Source organism: Gnatocerus cornutus, chromosome 2, assembly GCF_029298725.1.
Source record: "Gnatocerus cornutus isolate USDA-ARS CGAHR chromosome 2, icGnaCorn1.1, whole genome shotgun sequence".
Taxonomy (NCBI): domain Eukaryota; kingdom Metazoa; phylum Arthropoda; class Insecta; order Coleoptera; family Tenebrionidae; genus Gnatocerus; species Gnatocerus cornutus.
Genome location: NC_142234.1, coordinates 10,288,271 through 10,301,458, shown reverse-complemented (window position 1 = coordinate 10,301,458; position 13,188 = coordinate 10,288,271). Strand labels below are relative to the sequence as shown.

The 13,188-nt window shown below is 34.8% G+C and overlaps 4 protein-coding genes and 1 pseudogene across 4 annotated transcripts; 1 reads left to right on the top strand and 4 right to left on the bottom strand.

Annotated features, from left to right (window-relative positions):
• The window catches only part of LOC148178875 (sodium-coupled monocarboxylate transporter 1-like), a 47,029-nt pseudogene that overhangs the window by 20,844 nt on the left and 12,997 nt on the right, over positions 1-13,188 (top strand).
• On the bottom strand, positions 49-1,339 carry LOC148178882 (uncharacterized). The gene is made up of 2 exons (XM_088030144.1): positions 807-1,339; positions 49-757 (listed from the first exon to the last, which is right to left on the bottom strand). Exons 1-2 carry the CDS (start codon positions 1,275-1,277, stop codon positions 98-100), a joined length of 1,131 nt encoding a protein of 376 aa, XP_087886270.1. The 5' UTR covers positions 1,278-1,339; the 3' UTR covers positions 49-97.
• LOC148178881 (dopaminechrome tautomerase-like) lies at positions 1,536-2,759 on the bottom strand. The gene has a single exon (XM_088031399.1). The coding sequence runs from the start codon at positions 2,757-2,759 to the stop codon at positions 1,536-1,538; it is 1,224 nt and encodes a 407-aa protein (XP_087887525.1).
• On the bottom strand, positions 9,020-10,312 carry LOC148178880 (dopaminechrome tautomerase-like). Its single transcript, XM_088030139.1, has one exon. The coding sequence runs from the start codon at positions 10,307-10,309 to the stop codon at positions 9,041-9,043; it is 1,269 nt and encodes a 422-aa protein (XP_087886265.1). The 5' UTR covers positions 10,310-10,312; the 3' UTR covers positions 9,020-9,040.
• Positions 11,767-13,131, bottom strand: LOC148178879 (uncharacterized). The gene is made up of 2 exons (XM_088030145.1): positions 12,627-13,131; positions 11,767-12,576 (listed from the first exon to the last, which is right to left on the bottom strand). The coding sequence occupies exons 1-2, from the start codon at positions 13,098-13,100 to the stop codon at positions 11,929-11,931; spliced, it is 1,122 nt and encodes a 373-aa protein (XP_087886271.1). The 5' UTR covers positions 13,101-13,131; the 3' UTR covers positions 11,767-11,928.

The window sequence follows — 13,188 nt, the reverse complement described above, 5'->3', positions numbered from 1 at the left end:
TTTTATCCTGAAAATGTAATAAATGTAATTTAAAAATAAATACAAAGCTTTATGCTCTAAGAAAAATATATTTTAATTTATTGTAGTTAATTAACCATCATTGTTGAGCATTTTCAGATAACAATCTTCTCCACTTTGCGAAAGCCGTCCAACCAATGCACCAAGAATATGGATTTGGATACTTAAACGATCGTTCATTCGCCAAAAGATCGGCTGCATGAAACGCCCAGTGTGGATTATTGAGTAATATTCTACCAAGCAAAACAAAAGTAGCACCGTTAGTACTGAGGATCTCTTCTGCATTTAACGGGTCTGTAATCATTCCAACAGCACAAGTCGGAATACCAACATCTTGCTGGACTTTTCTGGCTGCATTAATCTGCGTAAATTTCGTAACCAAAGGATTTAGTTTGACTTCTGAATTCATCGCTCCTGAACTACAATCGAAAAGGTCGACTCCAAGCTCTTTGACTCTTTTTGACAGTACTAGAGTTTGGTCCATGTCCCAACCATTTGTGGCATAGTCACTTACTGATATGCGCACTGCAAGGACTGTTTGGTATGGTATGGCTTTTCTTACTTTTTTTACTATTTCCAGAGCTAGGCGCATTCTGTTTTCCAGAGTACCTCCATATTTATCGGTTCTCTTGTTAGATACTGGAGATAAGAAAGAACTGACTAGATATCCATGTGCGAAGTGCAACTCGATTAGTTTAAATCCTGCTTTGTCAGCTCGCTTAGCAGCGGTAACAAAAGCCTAAAAAAATCAATTACTACAGATACTTCAGTATAACTAACTTTTTTACTTCTTCAATTTCTTCTATATCCTCAAGAGTAGCTTCTTTTGGAACTTTACTATAACCATCACCAAACGCGATAGGACTAGGTCCAATTGTAGGCCATCCACCATCTTTTTCTGCAATGGAACTCCGACTTAACCATGGAAGGTCACAGCTACCTTTTCGACCAGAATGACCCAACTGTATCGCAGGTACAGCATCCTGACTTTTAATGAATTTGGCAATTCTGGATAAATTCGCAACCTGTTCGTCTTTCCATATTCCGAGACAGTTTGGTGTTACCCGTCCTCTTGGTTCAACAGCAGTAACTCCAAGCATGACCATTCCTACTCCTCCCGTAGCCAAAGACCCAATGTGTACCAAATCGAACTCACTTGCAAAACCATCTTCAGCAGAGCACATTCCCATGGGTGCAACACCGATGCGGTTTTTGAAAGTAACTCCCCGAAGAGTTATGGGGCTAAAGAGCGTAGTCATCTTGAGATATAACTAAATTGGTTTCATAAATGTTTTACTTTTATACTGATGTGACTAGATCAGTTGACTATATTAGGTGTTATCTCGTCCATTAAAATTTTGCAATATCACTGGTTAAATTTTTATTATCTTTTTATAATAATTTTTGAGTGGTTTATTGGTTTCAAATTGACGAAAGCAGATGACAAAAATATGAAAGTTGTGCAAAAAGTATGTTGCATTTATTCGGTTTTATTCAAAAAAAAAAAAATTTTATTATTAAAACAAGTAACTTTGAGTGCCTGTGTAGTATTTCAGAAGCCGGAACCTGATATTTTCTTTTTTGTAAAAATTACATCTACTTAAAAAATACTTGTGAAGCTGATTCGCAAGCAAATAAAGATATCCTCTGTCATCGAAACTAAGACTGTCAGCCCAAATCATCGTCTTCCTGTTGTGGTCTACAATGTTTTTTGCTGAAAATGGTGTGTTAATATTCCAACTCCCAACTCCGTACAGCGGGAGTAATCCGTAATATAGAACGCCAGTGCTGTCGATGATCATTCCATCACTTTGCGCTTGTTTTGCTCCAATTCGCGTGATGTTCGCTCTCCAGCTACCTTCCATAACAACTTGTTCATTTTTTAGAAAATCAGTACTTATCGAGAAGAGATGAACACCAACAAGTGAAGTAAAGAACAGTTTTCTGGATCCTGGCAAACCTGCAGGGGACAACGCGATACCATCTATGCCTTCAAGTTGGTTAAACTGGTACTCGTCTACGACGAAGTTGGAAGCAAAATTTTCAGGGAACATGGAAGCGTCTCTCAGTTTCCATGCTCGATTTTTAGCTCTTGAGTAAACAATCAAACCTGGATCAATCGCACTGTGGTCGGTTATGTAGGCAAAAGCTCCGTCTCTGTCGTCGACAACAATGTCGTTCAAAAAACCGCCTTGACTCAACGAAATTTCTTCAGGAAAATTGAAATTGAGAATTACGGCAGAGTAGTGGTTAAGGTCGTATAAGATTAGTTTCGGCGGACACTGTACGTTTGCATTTGTCCGCAACCCATCAATGACCCACATGATACCATCTTTGTCAATTTCCATACTTTGTACATTTAAGAGTTTGTCACAAGAGGGTGGTTTAAGGTTATTTGTCTGCCAGTCAGGAAAAGGTGAAATTAAGGGGTTCACTTTTGGGGTGTTTTCGTCGGCAGAGACGTACCCCATTGTTACAGGGACGCCATCACAGATCCTTGGTATTGCTACGTAAAATTTGTTCTTGTAGAATTTGATTGTGGCAGGACCGCTGTTTCCTGGGATGTATTTTTGAGTGATAATCGCATCATTGTAGACTTTTTCGTTGGGCCAAGTGAAATTTAAAAAGGTCCACTCGAATTCGACGTGGAACCGTTGGTTGATCTTTTTTTCTGTCCACTGATGGGTCGTGTAACTTTGGGGTATAAATATTATTCCGAGAATAACTGCAACACTGTTCATTTTGAGGTAAAATGGAGACTGCTCATCGTAGTCGGAAACCATAATTTATGTGGTGTATAATACTTTTTTTTGTTTAGAATGTAAATGATACAAGTTAGTCAATTATAAAGACTGTGGGTACCCATTATCAAAAACATATGAATATGTTATTAAATTAATTACCGGAACAAGGAACTTGAAAGATAAAAAGTTTGTTTATTTCCGTTTTTTTCAGCTCCAAGCTGTGGTTGCTTCCGGTAAGTAAATAAGTAAGTACGGTTTCACCGTTGTAAAAAAAGTATTGTACATATGTGGTTGTTTTAACCTTGTGCTATGAATCTCAATTTTTTTGGTCGTTTATATTATACCAGTGATTGGTCGGTAGACAAGGGAAAGGAAGATTTTTGAATTTCAGTAGTATAAAAATTTAATTATCATTAAAAAAGCAACACAAACGAAAAAATGTGCTTTCAGTTTCACAAAACATGATTACGTCGGTTTTGCAGAGTCCGTTGAGCCAATCTCCATTATTACCACGGAAGCACCATCCAGAGCAACAGTCAGAGTTTCTCTTGCAATTGTTGAACCAGTCGGGGCGACATTGCTACGTCAAATGGCACAGATTCAGGAGAAGAAGAACCAATAAAGTCTTGAACATCATCTTGGATATTTTATGTAGTTTTGTATTTGTGGTTACTTTAGCTGATGATTCTTTCTGCTCTCTTCGTGTCATTTTAATCTTTTATATCCTAATGGTTCAGTAGGGGTAAAATATTGCCGTCATTGGAATTTAAGAAATTCGAAGAATATCAATTTCTTTTTGAAACAGTTCGAGATATTTTTAAATTAATCTGTCTTGATGCAACAAAAATAATCTAAAAAGATGCAAGCAAAAGGTTTTTTTGATGTGGTTTTTCCCGGTCGCAGAAGTTTATTTATTAATGGTTTAATGGTGCGAAGGTTATCTAAGTTGCACTAATCTTATATTACCCAACATTAAAAAAAACGAATTGTAAATTGTATTGGATTTATTCATTTCGGTCTAAAATGCATTTGGTAAGGTACAAATTAAAAAAAATTGTTTGCTTTGGATATAAACTTTACATTCTTTTTCCGAAAATAGCCAGGTAAACAACGTTTCTACGTTAATTTATCCACAGAAAAATTAAATTTCTTTGCCATTGTATTGTAAAAGCTTTTTTCTTCAAACGTCACAAAAAGTCACGATTTTTTAGCTGTTTTTAGGCAGTAAAATAGGCAATTTTGTTACAAGTAATGAAAAGCGCTCGTTGACATGGAAACAATTTTGCTGCCTAGGCAGAAAAAGTACTTTTTGTAACGGTTCGGCTTGCTACTGCAATTTAATTGCTCGACAAAAAGTACCAGTTTTCTGCCGTATAACAATATCTACTATTTCATCCTAATTATCAATTTTTTATGACAGATTTACAAAATGTCAGACTTTTGAACATTTTATTTGAAAATTTTTATTTTTTTAGAATTACGCGTATCTATACTTGCGTTTCGAAATTCAAATATTAGCTCTTTTTTAGTTATGTGTCACTTTCCTGACTTTTAAGTAAATATTTATGTATTATACTCTCAAAAACATTAACTACATATTTTACTTATTGTTAGTTTTAATCATCTATTATGTGTCTAGTATACTGCTGTAAGTGCTGTAAGTGCTGTAAGTGCAAAATAGCAACAATAAATTTTACGTTTCTATCTACGTATGACTTAATGATAAGTAGTTTCCATATTTTTTATTATGTTTTTTAGTTATAAGCTCAAGGTAAACTCCATTACACCATTTGTGGTGGTATAATAAAAAAATGCGTTTTGTTAGAAAGCTACGTCATTTTGTCATACACAAGTAATGCATGCACACAGCCGCAGGGTGCCGTAAAGATGTTGTACAATAATAATAATAAAAAATTATTAAATTATGCAGGGACATTAATTAATAGTATAATTATTATAATAATAAATTAATAAAATAAGTATCAATTTCTCAATAATAGACGTGAATAAATTGACGATAAATAAGGAAGTCGAAATTTACAGTTAGAATTTTATTTTGTTGTATCATCTTAAAGAAATTGGAACATTTATAGGAGATAATTTGACATCATCGCAACAGTTTTTACCTCCGTGAAATCAAAAGACAACAAATAGGCAAAACCTTAGTCATGGTAACTATTTGCAGCATACAGCCTAACCAATGTTTCGTTTTCCAATATTATTTTGCCACATGGAAATCAATCAAAAATTCATAGAAATTGTTTAATCTAAAAATTATAAAAAGATGGTAAATGTAGATTCTTATGAATATACAGGGTGGCCCATCTAAGACTTTCGGGCTCAATATCTTTGTCATTTATGAACGGATTTTTCTAAAATTTAAAATATAATTTCTTGAATAGGTAAGGGTGATGTGACATTACCAGCGTCATCCTTGTCTTAAAAATGTTAATTTTACTTGTCTTATTTTAAATTTTAATTAGTTAAGATTTATGTCATTTTATAAAACATCAATAATTATCCGAGTGTGCCAAAACTCAACCGTCTAGCTAGTCAAGTTGCCGAGAAAAAGAGAAAAAAGACCCTCAACATTTCCAAAAGATGCAAAATCATAGTCGGCTATGAAAAAAATAATTTCCCACGCCCAATTTTGGACATCCCTGCGTTCGGTCTGTCAATAATCGCTGACGTCAGTGACGTTCTTGACATTTGTAATATTTCTCATTTGAGGTTATGTTTACTTTTGAGCATGATGATGAAAATCATTGATTTAAACTTGCGCAGAACGATTTATCTCGATATTTTGAAATTGGAAACTAATCACAATGCATCAGGCAACGTTTTGGTGCAAAAAATGCGTAGACACAAGGAAATGTGAGTAAAAAAACTTGTTGAAAGTTGGTTATCACCAGAAAAATGATTGCAGATTGGTTTGCTATGAGGTGCAACTAGAATTCACGACTTCTTTAGAAATGTCACTGGTTTATTGGAAATGGAAATTCACTGACACGTATGCAGTGAAGCGATTTGACTCATTTATGATTGCATTTACGTTAAAACAGTTATTTCAATTATGATGGAGACAGAATTAGCTGATTTCATCCTTTTTCGGCAAACTTCTTTACTGCGCCTATAAAATGTATGGTACTAGATACTTTTAACATTTTACTTTTGTTTAATAATGTCATTAATCCAAAGTAGATTAAGCTCGAAGCTCCAATATGTGAACTGCCGTAGTCAAGAAGTCAAAATTGGTTCACAATACGTATGAAATCTAGGACACGTAGTGCTGCTATCGAAAAATGCTGGTGCAGTCGGTATAGTTGGTATGCAAAAGTAACGAAGAATGCTGTATCGTTGAGTGGCTTAGAACCTACAAGAGCAACGGCAAAGACAAGCTTACCCATGTCAAAACGGAGTTTTGTGGTATTTAGTGGCTATGCGACTAATAAATTCGTATGTTTCAATTATGATTTGTAGAAACAAAGTCGAATCGACAAATGTAGGCACAATTCTGCACACTTTCAAGACCGCCATGCTAAAAGGTGTTATCATGAAAGTTTTTTCAAGTCCAAATTGGTCGTACAGTACCATTAATATTCCGTTTCGAAAGATTAGCAAATGAAACTTTGAATAGGAAACCAACTAATGATACCAAGACGTATAAGTAATATAGAAATCAGATACATGTACTTACCGACAACTAAGCGGTTTTGGATCACCAAAAACGCATAATAGTGAGTTACATTTTCTAAGGTCATTGCAAATTGTAGGAACACTGTTTACATCTGATATTTCAGATTCATGTTTTCGAACTGAATATGGTGCATGATGTTGCGAGTTGTATTTGTTGCTTCAACAAACCTTGCGAACTACCTAACGATCTAGGACCACTATACCCCCTCTATTATCATATGAAAAATGTGCTTGCACGGTATCAAGACAATTTCTCACTAAGAAAGAATAACGACTCAAAGAAGTAGTGCAAGAAAAAAATGAAACAAAATGACAATGAACATCATTTATAACTGCGTTCTAATGAAAATTGCACACATGATATTTCTAACAAAGTATCGTCGGTCGACTCTTTCAATGGGATATAATTCTTTAAACAACCAATTAATAACTTGGACGAGTGAAAAAAGACGAACAAGACTGAAAGAAACACACTGAAAATGATACTTCAACACGGACTGTTACTTTCAATATTAAACCTGTTTTTTCTCAATGAACCGCTAAAAGATGCAAACATGTAAAGGACTCTTATTGACACCCTATCGTACCCTGCTGAAAGCATTAAGAACGATTGCAGAACGTTCTGGACGGTGTTGTTGACCACCATGAACGACTATGCCACTTGGATTCTTCTAACATGGGTGGATATGTTTGACGGACAGTAACCAAGCTGCTAAAAGTGCAAAACCCTGCTTGTTGATGAATTCGATGAAGAGTCGCCGCAACATTACATGGTAAGTGTTCAGCGAAGGAAAATGACTAGTATCATCGAAGCAATTGTTCCAGTTGAAAGCGACAAGCGATTTGCTCGGACCAAGGGGCTTCAAATTCATTCTTCGCCATCACAGAACATATCCAAAAACTTATGCTGCCCCTAATTGTTTGTGTCCATTTCGTTACAAGAAAGTTCAAGAAATGATTTCTAGTTAAAAAAAGCCAAATCTCATCGCATCGCCAACAAGCAAAATGACAGTGACCAAACGCTTACAATATTCCAGCATTATTTGCACTTGTTATAAATGTTCAAAGTACAGACACATGTTGTAACAGTGTAAATATCTGATACATTTGTAAATTTTTGTACATTCGTTCATTACTATTGTAGAAAATATGGTGTTACATTGCTATAATTGTCACTGGTATAGTTTATTCACTGTTAAAACTTTGTACCTTACAATAAAATACCTTGTAACAAATTATTTGTTAATCAAAGTAAAGTAGTTTCCTGAAAAAGGACGAAATCTTGTGATCATCTAATTCTGTCTTCATCATAAATTACTGTTTTAACGCAAATGCAATCATAAATGAGTCAAATCGCTTCACTGCATACGTGTCACTGAATTTTTATTTCCAATAAACCTGTGACAGTGCTAAAGAAGTCGTAAATACTAGTTGCACCTCATAACGAACCATTCTGCAATCATTTTTCTGGTGACGACCACCTTTCAACAAGTTTTTCGCTCACATTTCCTTGTGCCTATGAAATTTTTGCACCAAAACGCTGTCTGATGCATTGTGATTAGTTTTCAATTTCAAAAGATCGGGATAAATCGTTCTGCGCAAGTTTAAATGAATGATATTCATCATCATGCTTAAAAGTAAACATAACCTCAAACGAGAAATATCACAAATGTCGGGAAACGATGCTCGGTTCAATGCATTGTGATTAGTTACTAAAAGATCGAGATAAAAAATCGTGAATGTGCATGTTTAAATCAATAGTCCTCATCATAATGCTCAAAAATAAACATAACCTCAAATGAATGTCACAAATGTCATGAATGTCACGGATTCATCAACAAGTCAGGGATGTCCAAAATCTAAACTCGCTGTAGAAGTCAATTGTTTCATAGCCGACTATCAGTTAGTATCTTTTGGAAATGTTGAGGTCCTTTTTTGTCTTTTTCTCGGCAACTTGACTTGCTAGACGGTTGATTTTTGGCACACGCATATAATTATTGCTGTTTTATAAAATGACATAACTTTTAACTAATTAAAATTTAAAATAAGACAAGTAAAATTAACATTTTTAAGACAAGGATGACGCTGGTAATGTCACATCATCCTTACCTATTCAAGAAATTATATTTTAAATTTTGGAAAAATCCGTTCATAAATAACAAAGATATTGAGCCCGAAAGTCTTAGATGGGCCACCCTGTATAATATGTAATTGAACATGGTTTGTTTCTAGTTTTATCTTCAAATTTCTTAATTAAATCAGTTAAACGTTGCCAACTTAAAGCACTACCACTTTTTAAAGATAACCTGTTCATATTAATGAGTTCAATCTTGCTGAATTGTTTGCGGCAATTTTGCAACATCTTGTATATACACAGTAAATTGAATAGAAAAATTTCAAATGTACATACCTACTAACAGAAAATGCTACGAATTTGTAGTATTTTTCAAGTTTCTGTAAGTATGAAAGTTATGTAAGTATTATTATATAACATTATATAACTTTTTGTGGTCTTGGATACGGAAATTATGGGTATTATTTGCAACAAATACAAAAAGATGTATAGCATATTTAATTTTATTTTAAAATAAATAACTTTGAGTACCAGTGTAGTACTTCAAAATCCGGAACTTAATATTTTCCCTAGAGGAAAAATTACATTCAGTTAAGAAAAACTTGTACAGTTGATTAGCGAACAAATACATATTCCCTTTGTCATCAAAATTAAAACTATCAGCCCAAATCATAGTCTTCCTGTCCCTATCTACGATGTTTTTTGTTAAAAATGGTGCGTTGGTATTCCAACTTCCAACTCCATACAGCGGAAGTAACCCGTAATAAAGAACTCCACTGTTATCAATGACCATACCATCACTTTGCGCTTGTTTTGGTCCAATTAGCTTGACATTCGCTCTCCAGTTACCTTGTGAAACAGCTTTTTCATCTTTCAAAATATCTGTAGTTATAGAAAAGAGATCAAAACCAACAAGGGAAGAATAGAAGAGTGTTCTGGGTCCTGGTTTTCCTGCAGGTGACAATGCGATACCATCAATTCCTTCAAGTTGGCTAAACAAGTATCCGTCTACGGTGAAGTTGGCAGCAAATTGTTCAGGATACATGGAAGTGTCTCTGAGCTTCCAAGCTCTATTTTTAGCTCTTGAGTAAACAATTAAACCTGGGTCAATCGTGCTGTGGTCGGTTATGTAAGCGAAACCCCCGTCTGTATCGTCGACCACAATGTCATTCAAAAAACCTCCTTGCGTCAAACTAATTTCTTCAGGAAAGATGAAAGTTAAAACAACGTTGGCGTTGTTTTTTAAATCGTATAAGATTAATTTCGGCGGACACGCTTGGTGGGGACTTAGCCTGAGTCCATCAATTACCCACATGACACCATCCTTGTCGATTTCCATACTTTGCACGTTTACGAGTTTATCGCAAGAATGGGATGTAATGTCGTTCGTTTCCCAGTCAGGAAAAGGTGAAATTAAAGGATCCATTTTTTCATCGCCAGAGAAGTAGCCTAATGTTACAGGAGCACCCTCACAGGCTCTTGGCATTGCTATGTAAAATTTGTCTTTGTAGAATTTTGTAGTAGCCGGAGCGCTGTTTCCTGGGATGTACTTTTGGCTGAAGATTGCATCATTGTAGACTTCCTCGTTGGGCCACGTAAAGTTGAAAAACGTCCACTCGTATTCGACATGAAACCGTTGGTTACTTCTCTTTTCTTTGCACCCTAGATGAGTAGTGTAAATTAGTGGTATAAATATCGCTCCTAAAACGACAACACAATTCATTTTGAGGGAAATTGCAGACTGCTGGCTGTACACGCGGAAACCACTTATATACATATGTTATAAAACCTTTATTTTATTTTATACATAAATGATATAAGACCATTAAAATAAAATGCCTGTGGATACCTAATTATGAACTTTTAGTTAAGTAGGTATATGGTTGATAAGAAACTATGAATTTGATAGATAAAAATGCAAACGCATATTATTATGTATGTAGGTAATTAAAAAACCATGAAACATTGTTTTAAAATTGTGAAAATATGATTACGTCGGTTTGCAGAGTCCGTTGAGCCAATCTCCATTATTTCCACGGAAGCACCATCCAGAGCAACAGTCAGAGTTCCTCTTGCAATTGTTGAACCAGTCGGGGCGACATTGCAACGTCAAATGGCACAGATTCAGGAGAAAAAGAACCAATAATGTCTTCAACATCATCTTGGATATTTTATGTAGTTTTGTATTTGTGTTTACTTTAGTTAATACAGTAAGCTTCTGCTCTGTTCGTTTTAATTTTAGGCTTATATATCCTAATGGTTCGCTTGGGTTAAAATGTTTTGTCGTCATTGGAATTTCAGAAATTCGAAGATATTGTTTAATTTTTAAAACTAATCTGAATTTTTAACATTTTGGGATTTCTCTCGGTCGCATAAGCTTATTTTTTAGGTTTCGTGTCAGTTTAAAATTGCTGACTTTTTAAGATAATGTAATGTGTTTAATTGATTTGGGTTTTGATGTGGCTTTTCCCGGTCTCATTCGTTTATTTTTATCTATAATATGTTTTTGTTTTGGCAATTTTAACTCCTTTCTGAGGTTATCTTAGTTTTCCTAACCTTGACTAACATTTTTTTTGCATTGTACTTAATCTTACAGAACGGCGAAAAAAGCAAAAAAAAGCTGCTTTTGTGCAATAAAGAACCAACTACCTGTCGTAAAAAAATGCGTAATGAAAAGAAGAGTTTTTCATTGTATTGTGCTTATTCAGGCGGAAGTTTTATCTACACAAAAATGTAAAATTCGTATAATAAATAAAAAATAAATAATATAATAATATATAATAATAAATAAAATATAAAAAAAATAATGTTTTATTCACAATTATAAGATCAAATTAATCAAATTTAAAAAAAGCGAAATTTAAATGTGTCTTCCGTCATAGAGATAAAACTTTTTTTGTAGCGGTGGAATAAAACAAAAAATGTTTTTAGCAACACCGCGAATAAAGAAATAAAATATATAGTTAAGCTCACACACTACCATAACAATTTTAGTTGCTTTATACTTGTTTGTAAAATATGTGACAATTTACGCAAAATCTGCAATTTCCTGATTTGGAATCAGCAAGTGAAGAAACAGAAATTCTAGAGAAAAATAAAAATTAGCTTACAAAAAAGAGAACCTAAGCATTTTTTTAAATTCTTCGAAATTGGAAAAAAAATGTACGCTACACGTGAATAAATTCATTATTAGCGCATTTTTTTACATAAAATTGCTTGTTTCTTCTTATAACGATAAGCGGTCTTAGGTAGGTACATCACACCACAAAACAAACTCATTTTTTTGCAATGTGATTATTGATTAATAATAAATCATAATTAATAATTAATAGGGGATAAAACAGAAAAATATAGATGATGAATTAATTCTTAAAGTAGCGACAATTCTTTGTAACTTTAATCCAACAACAATTGTCTCCACTTTCCAAAAGCCGTCCAACCAATACTTGGTTCGTACTGGTTCGGATATTTAAAAGATTGTTTGTCGGCCAAAAGATCGGCTGCATGAAACGGCCAATGTGGATTGTTTAAAAACATTCTTCCAAGGAAAATAAAAGTAGCACCATTCTCACTAAGTATTTCTTCTGCTTTTAAAGGGTCGTTGATCATTCCGACGGCACAAGTAGAAATGCCAACTTCTTGCTGAATTTTTTTTGCTGCGTCTGTTTGCACGGAACCCGGGTCATATAAGTTGAGCATATTTTCCGCAGAAACTCCTCCAGAACTACAATCTAGGAGATCGACATTTAATGTTTTCAATTTCTTCGCGAATATTAGTGTGTGTTCAATGTCCCAGCCATTCTTACAATAGTCAGTAACTGATACTCTGACCGCTAGAGGTACACTTTCAGGAATGGATTGTCGAACTTCTTCTGCTATTTCTAGAGCTAATCTCATTCGATTTTCTAAAGAACCTCCGTATTTGTCAGACCTCTTGTTAGAGACTGGTGACAGAAAAGAACTAACCAAGTAACCGTGCGCAAAGTGGAGTTCTATTAGTTCAAATCCTGCAGTAACAGCTCGTTTAGCACCCACAACGAAGGCCTAGAATAAGTAACATTTAATAACAATACTAACTGTCTTCATCAATTTACTTGTTTGATCTGCTCAATATCTTCAAGAGTCGCTTCTTTAGGAACAGCGACATGTCCTCCCCCAAACGCAATCGCACTAGGTGCAACTGGAGTCCATCCACCGTCTTCTTCTTTTATTGAACCTCTACCTAACCATGTAGGTCTTGAACTACCTTTTCGACCTGAATGAGCCAGCTGTATCGCAGGAACCGCGTTTTGAGTTTTAATAAACTTGCTTATTCTGGCTAACATTTCCATGTGCTCATCTTTCCATATTCCGAGACAGTTGGGTGTTATGCGGCCTCTTTCTTCCACGGCGGTGGCCTCGATCATTACCATACCAGCTCCTCCAGTAGCGAAAGAACCAGCGTTTACTAAGTGGAAGTCATTAGCGAAACCTTCTTCGGCGGAGTACATGCACATAGGTGATACTCCAATTCGGTTTTTGAAAGTTACACCTCTTAGTGTTAGCGGAGTGAAGAGCTTCGGTGGCATGTTGAACTTAAACCGATTTTGTTTAGTCACTGTTTAGATATTCTAGTACGATTATCTTATCTCTGCGATAAAAAGATTTTAAAGTGCT